Raw genomic sequence first — 17258 nt, 5'->3', positions numbered from 1 at the left:
TGTGGTCCTTGTTGGATGGCAGCGGGTGGGTTGGGTTCTCTCTTATCTTTATTGTAAATGAAAGTTTTCAAAAAAAGGTTTTAACATCCCTGGAGAGCCATCTGCTGCTTCTTTAGGCATCCTTTCCTGTCACCCAAATCTGCCTGAAGGGCACTGGGTGTGCTGTGTGAAGTGTCTTCTTTCCTTTCCTCTGAGGAGCTTGCCCTGCAGGCCTGTGCCAGGCCTCCTACCTAGTCTGCTTACTCTACTCCAGGCCAGCATGCTTGACCAACCCAGACTCCTGTCCTCTCCGGAAGTGTCTGGCTCTGCTTAACTGACTGATACACCCACTGTCAGGAACAGATGCCCAGTCAAAAAGGTTTTCAGACTTTTCTGTGAGGTTTGGTCAATGGGATGGCGGCCCCATCCAAGTGTGGGAATGCCATACTTCCGGGCTTTGAAGCTTCAGTTCAAGGAGCCAGATGCCAGCTCAGACAGTACTGAGGCCTGTCAAATTCCAGGCTCCTGGATCCGTCTCCAGCACTGGCTCCTCTCACCTGGGCCTTGGCGTAAGCATGTAGTAAGACTGGAGCAGACCTCCTCACCGTGTGGAGCACCTTCTCTGTTCTGAGCCTTTCCCCCTGTCACCTCCAGGGTCTGTGTCTGGTCTGACTCTTGCCTTCTGCCTGCTCTCTTTGGTCTCCCTCCTGCAGCTTCTTCTGCTGTCATTTGGGGATTTTGTATACTTTTTACCCTTCCTTCTTCCTGTCCTGTCCCTCTGTTATGAGGAGCCAAAAACCAAATGTGTTGCCATCGAGTCAATTCCGACTCATAGCGACCCCACAAAACAGAGTAGAACTGCCCCAGAGGGTTTCCAGGGAGTGCCTGGTGGATTCGAACTACGAACATTTTGGTTAGCAGCCATAGCTCTTAACCACTACGCCACCAGGGTTTCCCAGTTGCCTTTAGAGCCCTGTGAAATGTACATAGCTTGGAAAGTCACAGCTTGGTAAAGGAAGCCAGCATGCTGCGAGCAGGTGTTTTTCTGAAGACGTAGCTTTTAAAGTGTGGACTTCATCTTATGTTGGTCAACAAGAGTTATACTTATTCCTTCCAGTTGCTCTAGAAGGAATTTAAAAAGCTAGGTCTTCAGAGGAACACCTGCTCACGGCATGCTGGCTCCCTTTACTGAGCTGTGACTTTCCAAGCCATGTACATTTCACAGGTCTTTAAACTCCTGTCTGACTTTCTTCTGCTGTGATAGAGACTCTCAGAGTGTGAGCCACAGGCCAACTCACTTGAGCCATAATCCTCTTTTGGAATTCTCCCTCCATCAGAAGAGCAGGATTTGGGAGGAGTCCTGAAGCTGATTGGGAAGGCCACAAACATGAGAGAAGATGGAATCTCCAGGTTGGATCCCTGAGTGATAAAGTCAGAGTTGGATGCAGAGCCTCCTCATTCACTGGCTTTTTTGGCTTCATGTCCACAAGTGTTGATTTTAGCTCTTAAAAGCATCTGTGGGTCATGCCTATCATTGAAGACCAGAGGGTGTCATTCTGATGGGTCATTGTGAATGTCTGCATCCCACGCTTGGAACTGTTGAGAGCCTAGAGCCACTTTTTTATTTTAGCCTTGGATCTCCTCTTCCTTAAGTATGGAGGCTCTTTTCCTTCCCATTCAGTCCATGATTCTTGGACAGGGAGCTGAGGATAGGAGCTGAATGAGGGGCTAATAACTGCAGCTGTCATGGGAAGCCATTTGTAGGGCTTGGTGATATTCTAGTAGGTGCCCGTCTTCTAGTTGGCAACACCTACATTGCAGACCTAAGCTTTTATGATCCCCTTGGTCAGATCATTTGGCCCAATCACTGTATATTCACCTGCTCCATTTCTCAGAGCCTGTTTTCCAGATCCGTGGAGTGGCCTTTGTTGGCAAACCCACCCGTGTCCCCTACCCTACTCCACCCTCACACAAATGCCTTTTAAGAGGATCCTATTGCATCCGATAGTTCAAGAGATGTTCTGAAAAGTCTGACTGTTCGAGATGGATGGGGAAACCTATTTCTGTAATGATGATAGCAACTGACATTTGTTGCCAGTGTGCTGAGAGCTTTCATGAATTATCTCATTTAATCCTCACAACCTACCTATTGTCATGCCCATGGCACAGATGAGGAAATTGAGGTCTAGAAATATCATTTGCCCAAAGTCACATAGCTAATAAGTGAGGAAGCCAGCCCTCCAGGGATAGAAATGCATGTGTCTGTCACAGTTGTGCACTTGGCTTGGCCTGACAGTAGGTGCTTGATAATGTTTACTTGAGTGCGTGAAGTGGCAGATGCACAAGATGCATGTGCTCAGTGAGGAGGGGCAGGGATGAGGGCTGGGTGTCTTCCCCATCCCCTGTAGAGGAGGAGCACCTCCTGTTAATACTGGGCACTGGTAGACGTGCCAGGCTCTGTTCCTGTTCATCAAGAAAGATAAGTAGCCAAGGTACTACAACGTGTCACTCAAAGAAGGCTGGAAAATTAGCTAAAAAGACTGGACTTTTTCCTGTAATCCCAGGGGAGGGAGGCGAAGACACAGGGTAGAAGCTCTGCTCCTTGGGCTTCTCCTCCAGCCTGCTGTCATTCTTGGGACTTGGCTCCAGAAGTGCCCTTTCACGGTTCTAAATTCTCGGTTCCTGGGAGAGAGAAACTGTGTAGATCACCTCAGTCAGGATCTGTTTAGATCAAGCAGCCATGCCAGCAGATACACATATGACCACCAAGAGCCTCCTGCTCCTGTTATTGGCGAGTGTTCCAAGAATGGTGAGACTTGTCATGAGCTGGGCAGCCACCCTCAGGAAGTCTACTAGACAGTGTAAAAAGGCTCTATTGGGACACCTCTCTTTTAACTTGTTGGGAACTAGTTGTTCAATGGGGCTGAATTGTGCTTGAAAAATGGTTCAGAGAAAGCTAACTCTGTCAGGGCCGTAATGGGACTTGGGGAACAAGATGGACAGTACCTGGTGTAGCCTTTTTTCCCATCACTAAAAGGTAGAAGATTTTGGGGGTGAATGGGGTAAACTGGGTTGAGGTGAAGGTTGTTACAAGATTGTTGAGAGGATTAAATTATATGCCATGCACATGAAACACTTAACCTGTGCATGGTGTACGATCATCCCCTAGTGGATATTAACAATGCATTGTTGTTGTAATAATAGTAATTGCAACTACTTCATAGTTTTCAAAGGCTCCCACATGCAGTTTCTACACTCTGAACTTCTTTTTGCTTCATGACTTATACAGAATTTGCTGAAAGCAAAATTTTAAATTGACTCATAATGGGTGGAGTAGCCGAAGAACACAGTGTGCCCGTGGGCGCAGCCTTCTCCTTTACCATTCATGGTTAGAAAACTTTGTCATGAGCTGAAGAAAAGGGGCTTTTGTGTAAGATGTATCTACCAGTCATTCATTATTCTCCTGGCTGGTTTTTCTGACTTCCTGATAACCTATCTGTCTTTAAATGGTTTGTTTCACTGAGTCAACCACCTGAGGCTGGTCTATGCAGTCTATACTCACACAGGCAGCCTTGTGGAGCACCAGTTCCCAAATCTTCTCTCGGGGCCATGGAGGGAGAACTTTGAGCATCCCAGGTTTGAGATTGTGAACCAGTTACAGTCCTTTGTGGACCACTTTTTCCTCCAAAATAGAGGGCCATAATCTTGGTGATCCCAAGAGAGGTTGGGCAAGAGCACCAGATGAGGACTCCAGTCAGGGCGAGAGCATGTGTATGGGAGGGTTTTGTGAATGTCAGGTGTGAGGGGTAGCAGTGTCGATGCTATTACTGCCTTCACTGACCTGGGGCTATGGGACTTGGTAAGAGCAGAGACCTATGGTAGTGACCCCTGAGGAGTTGCTGTAGTTGGAGCTTCCCAGAAGAGGTTGCCTTCTGCCATCATATGTTGAAACTCATCCATCAGTCTACTCATTCATTCATTCACTCATCCAGCAACTATTTATTAAGCTCTTATTATGTACCAGGTAGTGTTCAAGGCAGTGAGTAAAAATTCCAACCTTCATTGAGCTTACATTTTAGTGGGGGAAACTGAAAATAAATATATAAAATATCTCTGCACTAGTAGACTTGGTGCTTCGGGACCCGGTGGCCAGCACCCTGAAGCAGATGTCTCTCTTCTCTCCTGTATACCCTGTTTTTATTGTAGCTTATATCACACTGCTCTCCCACACACACACCGTGACCACTATGAGGGCAGGGATTGAGTGTGATTGCCACATCTCTCTGGTACCTAATTCGGTGCCTGACAGAGACATGGAAGGCACGCAATGTGGCAATCAAACCACAGTCAACCATATAAAGACAGTAGAAGTGAAAAGTCCTCCAGGTATCTAACTAGTGTCACCAGTTTCCTGGGTATCTTTCCTGGAATTAGTTACGTATTGTATAACAAATGACGTTGTGTTTAAACGCCCTTTACACCTAACAATTTATCTTCAAGATCATTTCCTCTTTTTTTTTCTTTTAAACACACCATTGTATGTGGGTGCACCAGGCTTTATTTAACCAGTTCTTTAGTGATACTTATATCATTGTATATGATCTTTTGCTATGAGGAGCACCCCACGGTGAGTGAGCAGCACTGTTCACATGTCATTCTCACATGTGCAAGTCTTACTGTAGGATAAATTCCTAGAAGTGGGATTGCTGGGTCAAAGGGTGTGATGCTTAGTATTGATTTGTAAAACGAGGGCAGAAAAGTGAGGCCCAAGAGTGGACAAATGACCATGACTAGCGACAAGTCACCAATCCACATGGGTATTCTGCTTGAAGATACTTGGCCTTACAGCATCTGATATCACTTCCTTTGTTTCTACACCAGGATGGAGACTCCATGTTCAATCGTGCTAAACTCCTCAACATTGGCTTTCAAGAGGCCTTGAAAGATTATGACTACAACTGCTTTGTGTTTAGCGACGTGGACCTCATTCCAATGGATGACCATAACACCTACAGGTGTTTTTCACAGCCACGGCACATTTCTGTAGCCATGGATAAGTTTGGATTTAGGTAAGAGTTGTTCAGCCAGAGTCCTCACAAAGGATGTTTCTCTTATCTGGCAACTAGAAAATGTGATTCTTCCAGCCCAGGAGTACCTCTGTGGCTCTGGGGGAGAATGCCTCCACAGAAATGGGTGCTTTTCAAGCCCAGAGTCAGTTATTTGAGAAGAAAAGAGGAGCCCAGAAACCGCTGTAATCACTGCACATCCAGATGAGATGCATTTATAATGCTTGGGGTGGCTCTTGTTTTTAGTTTCCAAACAGATGCTGTATTTTCTCTTCTTTTCTCACACAACTTGGAAGGCAAATCAAGAATCATTTTTCCCCAGTGACCTCCTGGGCTTGGACACCTCAGCAGATGTTCCTTGGTGCTTTATGAGGAGCGTGATTACATCTCTCAGCAGAGCACAGGCTTCTTGTGTAACCATGGAGCCCCTCTTATTTCCCCACTAAAGTGCCTCTAGTGAAGAGGCCAAGGGACTTCTGCCCATGGGGATATATGGTAGGCGGGGCATGATCCCAAGTACCACCAAAGGTGGAAAATGGCCTTATACAACTATTTATTTATTTTTTAAAAGTAAAGTTTGCATTCTCTTCCATAACTTTTCCATGTTTGTGTTAACATAAAATTGTTTTAATTTAAATCACCTATCAGTTCAGTGACCTAATCTTTCCTTCCCTGCTCTAAGTAAACTTGAAGCTCTGGGAAGCTGTGTTGCAGGTATCCTGTGTGTTGAGTACCTCTGGCTTAGGTTGAGTACCACAGTGTGGTTGGCCTGTGTGAATAGTAGCCCCTTTGTTTAGATACACCTATCAGCAACTACTTTCCTTCAGACTTTTTTTGTTCTCACCATTTCTTTCTGTCCACCCTTGGTGGGGGATGTCAGGGCTATGAGATGAATCTAGGCTTGTGCTATGAAGTCCTTCACCAGATCAAAGGTATTCAGGCCCTAAACCCGCTGTCCTAAAGGGAGGGTAAATTGAACTTAAACTTCACTTTTAGACTCTTCAGTAATCACTCTGTGCCCTCCTACCTTCCCTCTGTCTCTGTATCTTCTTCTCTTTGAGATATACAGGTTCATACCCTGACCCCCTTTTAATTCCTCCTCCAAAGAATGGTTTTGAACCAAGATAGGGCCCAAGTGATCACCTAATTCCTTACCACAGCATCGTCTTTGCTTTATAGAGAACCCGCAGGCTAGAGAGGATGGGGCAGGTAGGTAAGAGAAGGCAGCAGAGACAGCAAACCCAAATTTTGTCAACTTAGAGTGTACTTATCCTTAAAGTAGCTGAGTCAAAAGTTCATTTCTGTAAAAACACTGATTACCAACAAACCTTATTGGCTTGGGTATCTCTGTTCAAACCTTCACATTAAAAGTGCAAACAGTAATGTGAGGAGTACCAAAGGGCAGTTGATCCGACACCTAAGTGATGACCCCTGATTACAGATATTCATTAAAGAATGCCTGCAGGGATCTTTGCTTGCAAATACTTGCAATCAGGATTCCTGAATGTATTTGAAAATAATAATTGCATCTTTTTTTCCATATATTCGGGTGGTTTGGCTGACTTCCCCCTCAAAATCTGAGTAAGAGATTTCCTCAATTTGTGTGATGGTTTTGGTCTCTTTGGATTCCATTAAGAGCCTGAGTGTAGTTTGAAGTTGCACACTGGTTAGTCATAAAATCGCAGGCCTTAAGAGGACCCAAAGGAAGGCTTCTGCATGGCCTACGGGGAGAGCACATCTTGAATCTTAACATTTCTCATCAGAGCTTACTCTGCATTCCTCAGGAGAACACTATTCATAGCCATTGAAATATTGAAATAACAAAAGATTTGGAAGGATGAGAGCCCATGTGCCCTACTGCTTGGACATATATAAAATAGATTCACGTTATGCATGTGTGTCCTGTGCATTTTGCTAAGTCAGGGTAATGGGGAAATTCCCAAGAAAAATTTATTTTATCAAGTTTTCAGAAATGCTACCTTGACTCTAAGGCTTGGTGTCCGTGCCAGTACACCTCTTTTTTTTTTTTTTTTAATTAATTTTTATTAAGCTTCAAGTGAACATTTACCATTCCAATCAGTCTGTCACATGTAAGTTTACATACATCTTACTCCCTTCTCCCACTTGCTCTCCCCCTATTGAGTCAGCCCTTTCAGTCTCTCGTTTTGTGCCAATTTTGCCGTCTTCCCTCTTTCTCTATCTTCCCATCCCCCCTCCAGTCAAGAGTTGCCAACACACTCTCCAGTGTCCACCTGATTTAATTAGCTCACTCTTCATCAGCATCTCTCTCCCCTCCGCTGACCAGTCCTTTTCATGCCTGATGAGTTGTCTTCGGGGATGGTTCCTGTCCTGTGCCATCAGAGGGTCTGGGGAGCATTGTCTCCGGGATTCCTCTAGTCACAGTCATACCATTAAGTATGGTCTTTTTATGAGAATTTGGGGTCTGTATCCCATTGGTCTCCTGCTCCCTCAGGAGTTGTCTGTTGTGCTCCCTGAGAGGGCAGACATCGATTGTGGCCAGGCACCAACTAGTTCTTCTGGTCTCAGGATAATGTAGGTCTCTGGTTCATGTGGCCCTTTCTGTCTCTTGGGTTCTTAGTTGTCGTGTGACCTTGGTGTTCTTCCTTTGCCTTTGCTCCAGGTGGGTTGAGACCAATTCCAGTACACCTCTTGAAGAATGAAAACTAGGCTAGTAGAATGGGAGGGGGCGTGACAGGTGGGCATAAGATGATTTTTCAGAGACTTTCTAAAACAATCTTCCAGGACACGCTGGCTAAAGAACTTCCTTTTCAAGAGCAGGATGCAGGGGGAGTAGGGCCATGTAGAGCAGACTCCTGAGCTGGTGAGGAAGAGCTGGGCTTCTCCCACTCTTGCCGCTGACTTAATTTTCTAGATGACAACAGAAGGAGCCCTGCATTCTTGGAAAGATGAAGACTTCGCTTTGATATCTGGGTTTTCTCTAAGATAATCTGAGTCCTACTATAAAAACAAAATAAACCTCTCATAAATCCCTTATCAAAGGCTCCCAGTGAAGCACAACAGAGAACCCCTGAGGGAGCAGGAGAACAGTGGGATGCAGACCCCAAATTCTCATAAAAAGGCCAGACTTAATGGTCTGACTAAGACTAGAAGAATACCGGTGGTCATGGTACCCAAACCTTCTGTTGGCCCAGGACAGGAACCATTCCAGAAGACATTCATCAGACATGGATTGGACTGGACGATGGGTGGGAGAGATGTCGATGAGGAGTGAGCTACTTGTATCAGGTGGACACTTGAGACTATGTTGGCATCTCCTGTCTAGAGGGGAGATGGGAGGGTAGAGGGGGTTAGAAACTGGCAAAATTGTCACGAAAGGAGAGACTGGAAGGAGGCAGCGGGCTGACTCATTAGGGGGAGAGTAAGTGGGAGTATGCAGTAAGGTGTATATAAGTGAGAGACTTTCATTTAAAGCACAATAAAAATTATTTAAAAAAAAAACAACTCCCAGTGAACAAAGAAAAACTTTTAAAATTGTTTAGATTTCCAGCAAGTTTTATTTTGGGAATGTCAAAACCTACTAACCACTGGTCCTTTGTGCGTGTGTGTTTTTCCCCAGCCTACCTTATGTTCAGTATTTTGGAGGTGTCTCTGCTTTAAGTAAACAACAGTTTCTCACCATCAATGGATTTCCTAATAATTACTGGGGCTGGGGAGGTGAAGATGACGACATTTTTAACAGGTAATGGTCACTTCTCAGACCTTTCCCTTCCTGCCTTCCCTCACTTCTAAGTTTTGGGTCAGTGCTTGGTTTTTCTGCAAGGGTTGGCCCTTGGGAGGGATGCAGTTCCCACTCAGCCCAAGTTCTTAGGCGTGTCCTCCTGTAGGTACTAAAGATGGTCTTTAGGAAAGTTAGCTTCGGAGATTTTTGGATGAGGCTTGGAAAAGGTAAAATGTGAAACCAAGTGAGAGGGTGAGTTTACATTGACTGTACCAGATGCCATTTTTGTACTGAGGGAGTAGACGTGTCTTTTGCAAAAATTCAGCATCTTGTTGTGGTCTCATTTCAGTGTGAAACAAATTCCCTTGGGCAGATTCCTAAGTTTCTTCACAGAATCCTTAGGCCATTTTTTTTGCGGGGGGGGGGGGCAATTTTTAGCAGACATGAAAGAAGACAAGGTAGCATAATGAATCTTTTTATATCCACCTCACTCCCAACAATCATTACCCCACAGCCAACCCTGCCCCATCCACACCCTCGGGCTCTTGTTAAGACAGTAAACCTTAATCGCATAGGTTGTCATTGTAGATTGTAAAAAGCCATCCATCATTGGCATTTGAAACCACATTACAGATAAATCCGAAAGCCAGACCGTTGCTATCGAGTTGATTCTGACTCATAACTACCCTCTTGGGCAGAGTAGAATTACCCCATAGGATTTCCAAGGCTGTAATCTTTACAAAGGCAGACTGTCACATCTTTCTCCCACTGAGCAGCGGGTAGGTTCAAACTGCTGCACCTCCAGGGTTCCTTACATGACAGATAAGTTACCTGAAATTCATTAAAGAATCTAAGGTAGCCTTCAGTGGAGGCTTCAACTCTGCCAGCCACAGGTGAGAAGCACCGTCTCTGTCTGGGAGCCAGTATGAACCTGTCACTGAGTTTGATAACAGAATACACCGTGGTGCATCTGTCCTGAATTGGAGTACATTTATTTAATCAGTGAACAAAAGGTTTCTGTCAGGGCAGCAGCCTAAGTCATCCAAGCTTAGCAATGCATAAGAACTTCACAGACCTAAGCCTTTAATATAAACCTTAAGGAAAACTTGAGTTTTCAGGTGTACAGATTGGTTATCAAGTGTGAACTTAACTGAACAGAGCACTGTGACAGGTAGGCTCAGTGGGAAGGACACAGAAGACCTGGACATGGAGTCCAGCCAGAAACAAACTGACTTCCGTAGGTAACCACAGCTGGGCCCAGATGGTGGTAGTGCTGTTGCTGTCATTCGTTGCTGGGGAGTTGATTCCAACTCATGGCAACCCCAGGCCTACAGAGTAGAACTGCTCCATAGGGTTTGCAAGACTGTGACCTTTCAGAAGCAGATCACCAGGCCTGTCTTCCAAGGAGCCTCTGGGTAGGTTTGAATGGCCAGCCTTTCAGCTAGTAGTTGAGTGCCTAACCATTTGCATAGCCTAGGGACTCCCACGTGGCAGTATACAAGGCTGTTATGACAGCACAGATGTGAATGGTCAGGTGTTTAATTTTCCTGAAGACCATTCAGCACCTACAGGTTGGAGAGGGAGGGCCAGCTGAGGGCTGGCACCCTAAGGAATTAGAAGGAGGGGTGGGGTGGTGTGTGGAGAAACTTTCTTCAAAGATAAAGTGCTTAACTCTTATTGTGAATGGTTAAGTGATCAGCAGCTAACCAAAAGGTTGGTGATTTGAACATACCAGCTGCTCTGTGGGAGAAAGATGTGACAGCCTGCTTCTGTAAACATTTACAGCCTTGGAAAACCTACAGGGCAGCTCTACTTTGTCCTACAGGGTCACTATGCATCAGAATCAACTCGATGGGAACTGGTTTTTTTTTTTTTTTGACACTTATTGTAGAACCAGTGGTAAAAGGACACGGGAAGGGAGCGTGAGTTCCAATCAGTGCTGCACTGGGCTGGGTTCTGGCATGATGGCTGGGGTATGGGCCCAGCGAGAAGAGTAAGCAGGATAGTGGGTGAGACCCACTGGGCCTGAAAATAATCTTGCAGCTGGGTTATTGGACCCAAGCCTTGAGGTAGCTCTGTGGTCATGACTTGTTCCTTTACTCTTTGCAGATTAGTTTTTAAAGGCATGTCTATATCTCGCCCAAATGCTGCGGTCGGGAAGTGTCGGATGATCCGCCACTCAAGAGACAAAAAAAATGAACCCAATCCTCAGAGGTATGTTCTGGGTCTGTTCATAGTCCTTCTTTCCCTAGAGGATGGGGCAGGCTGCGGGAATGAGGGAATAAGGCTCAAGAGAAATGGAGGGTTCAGCCCATGGGGAGGAAGGGAAGGGGAGAAGGATGGAGGAATGAAATGCAAGCGTGTAATGGCCTTGTTTTGACCCCATCCCCTTTACCTTTTTCTCCTTATCTGTAGGTTTGACCGAATTGCACACACGAAGGAGACAATGCGCTTGGATGGTTTGAACACACTCACCTACAAGGTGTTGGACACACAGAGATACCCATTGTATACCAAAATCACAGTGGATGTCGGGAAGCCGAGCTAGCATTTTGATACACTAATAAGAGACTGAAAATGGCCAGGGACCTCTGCTGTGTCCCTGCCAATCCTCTGGGCTGGTCCCACTCTCATTTTTACCAATCAGAGTGATAGGCCCCCCTCATCATTCAGATGCCTTTCCAGATGACCAGGACGAGTGGGATATTTTGCCCCCAAGTTGGCTTGGCATGTGACTTCTTAGCTGTACACGGTGTTTGTAACTGTAGCAACTGTCAGCATTTGGGGGGCTTCTCATCATGCTCACAGTGTCACCCCAAAGAGTCAGAACTGTATACACAGCCAAAAATTTGGCGGCTGGGATTCATTCCCAGCTATAAAACTGTTAAATTATTATGAAATACGTAAGAATTTTGCTTTAAATTGTGGTTTGTAGTGTTCTCGTTACATCAGGAAAGATTGGAGCGTGCTGCTGAAATTGGACTGGCGGATATTTTTTTGGTTGTCGTATTTTAGCAACAAACACAACATTTCAGCCATTCTCTTTTTATCGTCCTCCCCCCACACACCTTCTTTCAGTGGTATGCAACTATTACAATCACTGTGTGTGTCTTTTCTTAGCAAAAGAATTTTAAAACTTGAGCCTTGGACCTTTTGTTCTGCTAAAGTGTGAATTCCAAGGCAAGTTTAGCCATCAGAGCAAAAGGCTTGGGTGTTCTCACATTCAGTGGCCTATTTCCAGATTGTCTGATTTCTGAATGTAAAGTTGTTTTTTTTTTCTTTTCATTAGCGGTTTGTAGTACTTTAAAGAAAGAACAAATCAGGTTCTAATTATGATCTAGCTTGATTTTTTGTTGATCCAAATTTGCATAGCTGTTTAATGTTAGGTCATCACTATTTTTCTGACCATGCTATGTAAACTTGAATTTCCTATGTATTTTTATTGTGATATTTTAAATGTGGGAGGGGATTGAGCATTTTTTAGGGAAAAAAATAATGTATGCTGTTGTGGGCATGAATGGGCCTTCAATTTAGCTGTCAGGCCAGGTTATGTGAAGAGCTGCCTCTGGTCCCTTAAGGAGGGCAAAGCCTCCCTATCAGCTCTATCCTGTCAAACCTCTGGGGCAGGGACTCTGTGACCTGGGGCCCTCTGCCTGCTGGGCAGAGGGCCACCCCCCTCACCTCCGCTGGCAGGGCAGAGGGAATCTCAACCTCCTTGGACTGACCCCTGGGCCTCCTCTCAGGGCCCATGGCTGTGGAGTTGTAAATAACAGCAATCAGGTTTACCAGCCCTTAGTGCCTCCCGCGGGGGCAGGCTGAGGGGACCGTCAAGTTCTGGTACATGTGGAGGCTGGGGGCCGCCTCCCTCAGAGGCTGCAGGCTCACCACCCACACTCCCTGGCCCACCCTGAATTTCCTGTTCTCCTTCCTCCCCATTCTCTTCCCCTGCCTTTCTCCTTCCTTCCTTTCCCTTTTCATTACTTTGCCTCTTGCCTGTTCCCTAAAACTTACTTGTGGCACTCAGGGTTAAACAGACTATTCATTCTCCAGTGTGAATGTGCCTTTTAATTAGGGATCTACGAAGAAGTTCAGCTGAACCCATTCCCAACTTCCTCACAAGAACTCTGGTGCCTAATGCCTCTCCTTGCCCCTCAAGTTTTTAGCAGGTGCTCTAGTGAGCAGCCTCACTCTAGTCAGGCTAACTCTTAGGGATGCCTTCCCCAAATCCACCTCTTCTGGGAGATGATGTTGAGTCGCCTGGGACAAGATGGCATGAGGCAGTTCCTACCACTGAGCACCCTCCCCAGGCCCAGCCTCACCTCAGATCACCAAACTCAGCAGGCCTCATCCTAGGTTTGGGGGGGACTCCCACCACTGCCCCTAGGCACCAGCCCTCAGTGTGAAGGCTGAGCTGGTGCCCGATTCCAGTCTTACCTGTGCCTTTATTGCTTTGAGCATCTCAGATGCTAACTTGGTTCTTGTTTCAGAAGGCTTGGTATTAGTTAAAAAATTATTTTCCACTGCAGAAGCAGCTGGGTTATGTGAAGAGTATTTCTGTCAGTTCCCTGCTCCTTCATAATGATGCTATTAGAACTAGGAATGAGTGCACTAAGAGGGAACTTGAGAAAATACAAAGAACAAAGACCCTCTTTCTGTGCCCGGATCCCAACTTTTCCAAAGTGCCTTAAAAGAAAAGAGACAAATGCCCTGGGTGGTAATGTCTCTGTAACTTTACTCTTAAAACAAAATTCTGACTTTTCCTTTTTCTTTCTTTTTTTTCTGGTACGTATTCCTTCATGTTCAGTGGGAATAGTCAAGCATGTGGTTCATTCACCTGTTCCTCCCACCCCATTTGCAGACCTTCAGGTGCTCTCCTGCCCCCCCCCCCCCCCAAGGCCCACAGCACACATCTATGAGATGCAGGTCCTGTTTCCACCAGGTGATTTCAGGGCTGTGGTGCAGGGACCATTTCCTTTGCCTGGGAGTCGTACCGTGAAGTTGCCTTGTGCTATGCCTTTCTCTGCTCCTGTCTAGCCTGTTGCTGGTGACCCTGTTTTAAAGTGGCCTTTGGGACAGATCAGAGGGCAGCTGTGGCACAGGAGGGTGAAGGAAGTGCTGGTGCTGGGTCTCAGCAAGGGCAGGGTCTGCTGACGTCCAAGTGGGGAGTGCAGTGCCCTCACAGCCAGACGACAGCATTCATAGTTCACGTCCTCGAGACCTGTTTTGCTGTGTATTTTGATTTCCTGTGTATGCAAATGTGTGTGTATACCATTGTGATGGAGGGAGGGTGTGTGTCTGACCTTGGTGTTAAAAACAGACAGAAACTGTATTTTTGCCTTTAAAATCCAGTAATATAACGTGAATAAACGATCCTATCTTTGTAACCACAGGTCCTTCCTCTTTTGACTGATGGGTCTGGGCTTTCCCAGAGCTGGAGGGTGGTGACGGGGGCTGCCTCCTGGGCATCTCTGAGGAAAGCAGAGCCCTGTCCCTATGTCTGCTCCTCTCACCTCCATCGAGGGGTGTCCAGGACTACGGGCAGGGAGGTGAGGTGGTGTCTCATCTGAGCTTCATTTTCTTATCTATAAAATGGAATTAATAGCACTTACCTCTTTTTGAGGCTTAAAAAAAGATGATGTGTCTAAAACAGTGCCTGATGACTCAAACTATGTAGTAGCTGAAAAACCAAAAACCCATTGCCAGCGAGTTGATTCTGATTCATAGCAACCATATAGGACAGAATAAAACTGCCCCATAGAATTTCCAAGGAGCGCCTGGTGAATTCAGACTACTGACCTTTTGATTAGCAGCCATAGCTCTTAACCAGTACACCACCAGGGTTTCCATGTAGTAGCTAGTGCCACTGCAAAGTAGAATTTTTCCTAGGAGTTCTTTGGCCACATTCTGCTATTTTCAGCAAATGCCAGGATAGTTCTGAGGTAGTTCTAGAACCGCTTTTTAAGGTGCTCACTGTGTGACTTCCATGGCATTATTCAAAATAAGATTTCTTATCAGCCCCAGGAAATTTTAACCAGATGCTCCAAAGGGGACCCAAAGGGTTACTCAAGACAGTAAGTACCCCGGCCCCTCCTCCTTGGCACCCCTGGGATCCAGCAGGAGCAGCCTTTCACAGTGAGCCCGAGGAAACCACTGTGTAGGATGGGTTGCCCATGATGTCCAGGCTGAGGGAGCTGTAGACCCTCTCAGGTTGGAAGCTGCAAATGGGGGGACCAGTTAGGAAACAGCAGGAGGGGCAGCCCCTTGTATTCACCCCAGAGTACCCCAGGCCACGACCACACATCTGCAGGGCTGCTGTGGAATTTCAGTGCCTTAGGCCTGAACAGAGGAGGTCTCCTGGGGACCCAGATTTGCCCATCATACCTGAGGACTCTGGTCCTCAGGACAAAGTACTGCCTTGCAGGGCTTTGCAAGCTCTGGGGTCTATGTTAGGTGGAGTACCTGGGTGAAACATAAGTTCACCCTTCCCTCCCCAAAGGCACAGCCACAAAGATACATACACAAACAACATGCATGACACACCTGATGCGCCTGCATGCGAGTCCACAATGCTGGGCTCAAATCCTGCCCCTGCCTCCTACTAGTTCTATGACCTTACGTACATGACCTAACCTCTCTGTGCCTCAGTCTTTTCATCTGTGTAATGGGGATATAAGCAGTACCCATTTCACAGGGCTGTGGTGAAGACTGAGTGGGTTAAAGCCTTCAGAACAGTGTCTGGTTCATAATAAACGTTGTAGGTATAATATGTATTTGTTATAATGCCTGTGGGCACGTGTGCTGACATGTACAAACAGACTGCTGTGTACACGTTATCATGCCGTGTACACGTTAGGCACATACCCCAGGGCTGGGGCTTTCCTTTTTCCTCTTCACATGCCTGGGACTTCACTATATGGCAATGGGCAGGTGAATCCCAGGGTAAGTGACTGCACCTCTTCCAGAGATACTTGGGGCCTCACCAGTGGTGTTTCCCTACCGCTCCCTGCCCCACCTGATGGAGGAAGTTTGGAATGGTGGCCATGGGGAGCGGGGGGACTTGAACCCTCTTGGTGGGCTCAAGGGGCCAGGAAGGGAAAAGGAAGGAGGGAGGAAGCCAGGAACAGGCTCCTGGGCTGGCTATTTCCCTGAGAAGCGCTATTTCTAATCTCCCGTTTCACACAGGACCCAGAACAAAGTCTGAGCCTGGCAGAGCCTCCTAAACATGAGTATGGGTTTGGCAGGCATCAAGTCCCCCATTAGTGCCTCTTTTCTATGGGAGATGTAACCTGGGTGCCAGATCACTAACCCCAAAATATCCCAGATAGGTCAGTGTCCATGGAGGTATCTGAAGGAGCCTCCCAGGCAAGGGGTGTGTGCTGTGGGTGACAGAGGGAAGCTGGGGGCGAGTGGAGGGTGGTGAGGAAGTGAGAAGATGACCACGTTCCAGGTGTTCCCAAGTCTATAGTGTACTCCCAGGCCCCCTCTTGCTTCTTTCAGGAGGTAGGAGTTCAAACATTCCTTGGAACTGGTTTCTTTTTAGAACTGGAGCTTCTTGCCCTGTCAGGAAGGAAAGAAGGTTTGTGTGGCTGAGCTGGTCATACCAGACAAGCCTCATTTCTTTTTCTGGCAGAGTCCCTGGGCAGGGAAGGCGGCTGCTACCTTTGGGCTTCAGGACCTGACTGGTACGTGGGATGTGAGGCCAGGGATCCTACAGGGCACGATTGTTATGGGACATGATAAGGTCAACAGACCGGGAGACCAGGGGAATGTGGGCGCTCCAAGGGCATCTGTACTTCAACAAGATACATGCCAGGGTCGCTAAGTTGGGAGACAGGGTGTGAGAATGTCACGGTGTATTTGGGCAGAGTGTGCCAGGTCAGCAGGCAGAGAGCCTGGGAAGGTGGCCAACAAGAAGCCATATAAACAATGAGCATTACTTCTGACTCTGCCTTCCCACTTGCTGTGTGACTCTGGGCAAGTTGGGTCCCCTCTCTGAGCCTGGGCTTGCTCTTCTGTTTTAGGACTTGCTCTCAGACTCCACCCATGGTCTTCCCACAGTCCTGCCCTTCCCTCAGCAAGAAGTACCCTGGTCTGAGTATTCCTCCTGTCCCTGAAGCTAACCTTTTATGTGACCTTGAAGTAAGTCAAGATCTCTATGTCTTCATTTGTAGAAACAGTGGGATCACCCCTGCCTGCCTGCCTTCTTCCCAGAGCTGCCTTGAACATCTCAAGGTCAACTATTAAAGGCTCTCTCTGGGAAGGGAGGGTTCTGCCAGTCTCTTCCTGCCCATGCTTGGTGTGCTCTTCAGAAGTCTTCTTTGTCTCCATTCCTCTCCCTCTCATCTGCTCTCCCCTTGTTGTTAGCTGCTGTGAGTTTGGGACTCATGACAACCCCATGCACAACAAACCAAAACACTGCCTGGTTCCCATGATTGGTTGAGGATCAGACTGGTGAAATCTATAGGGTTTCCACTGGCTGATTTTTTGGAATATATTACCAGGCCTTTCTTCCT

General features: G+C 46.8%; 1 protein-coding gene across 1 annotated transcript in view; it reads left to right on the top strand.

Annotated features, from left to right (window-relative positions):
• The window catches only part of B4GALT1 (beta-1,4-galactosyltransferase 1), a 58932-nt gene extending 44634 nt beyond the window's left edge, over positions 1-14298 (top strand). Inside the window, exons 3-6 of the mRNA XM_049897062.1 lie at positions 4861-5048; positions 8644-8766; positions 10855-10959; positions 11161-14298. Coding sequence (XP_049753019.1) covers positions 4861-5048; positions 8644-8766; positions 10855-10959; positions 11161-11293 — 549 coding nt within the window. The 3' untranslated portion in view covers positions 11294-14298. The remainder of the gene's footprint in view (positions 1-4860; positions 5049-8643; positions 8767-10854; positions 10960-11160) is intronic.
• The last annotated feature ends 2960 nt before the right edge of the window (positions 14299-17258 follow it).

This window comes from Elephas maximus, chromosome 9, assembly GCF_024166365.1.
Source record: "Elephas maximus indicus isolate mEleMax1 chromosome 9, mEleMax1 primary haplotype, whole genome shotgun sequence".
Taxonomy (NCBI): Eukaryota; Metazoa; Chordata; class Mammalia; order Proboscidea; family Elephantidae; genus Elephas; species Elephas maximus.
This window is presented reverse-complemented; position numbering and strand designations above follow the sequence as displayed.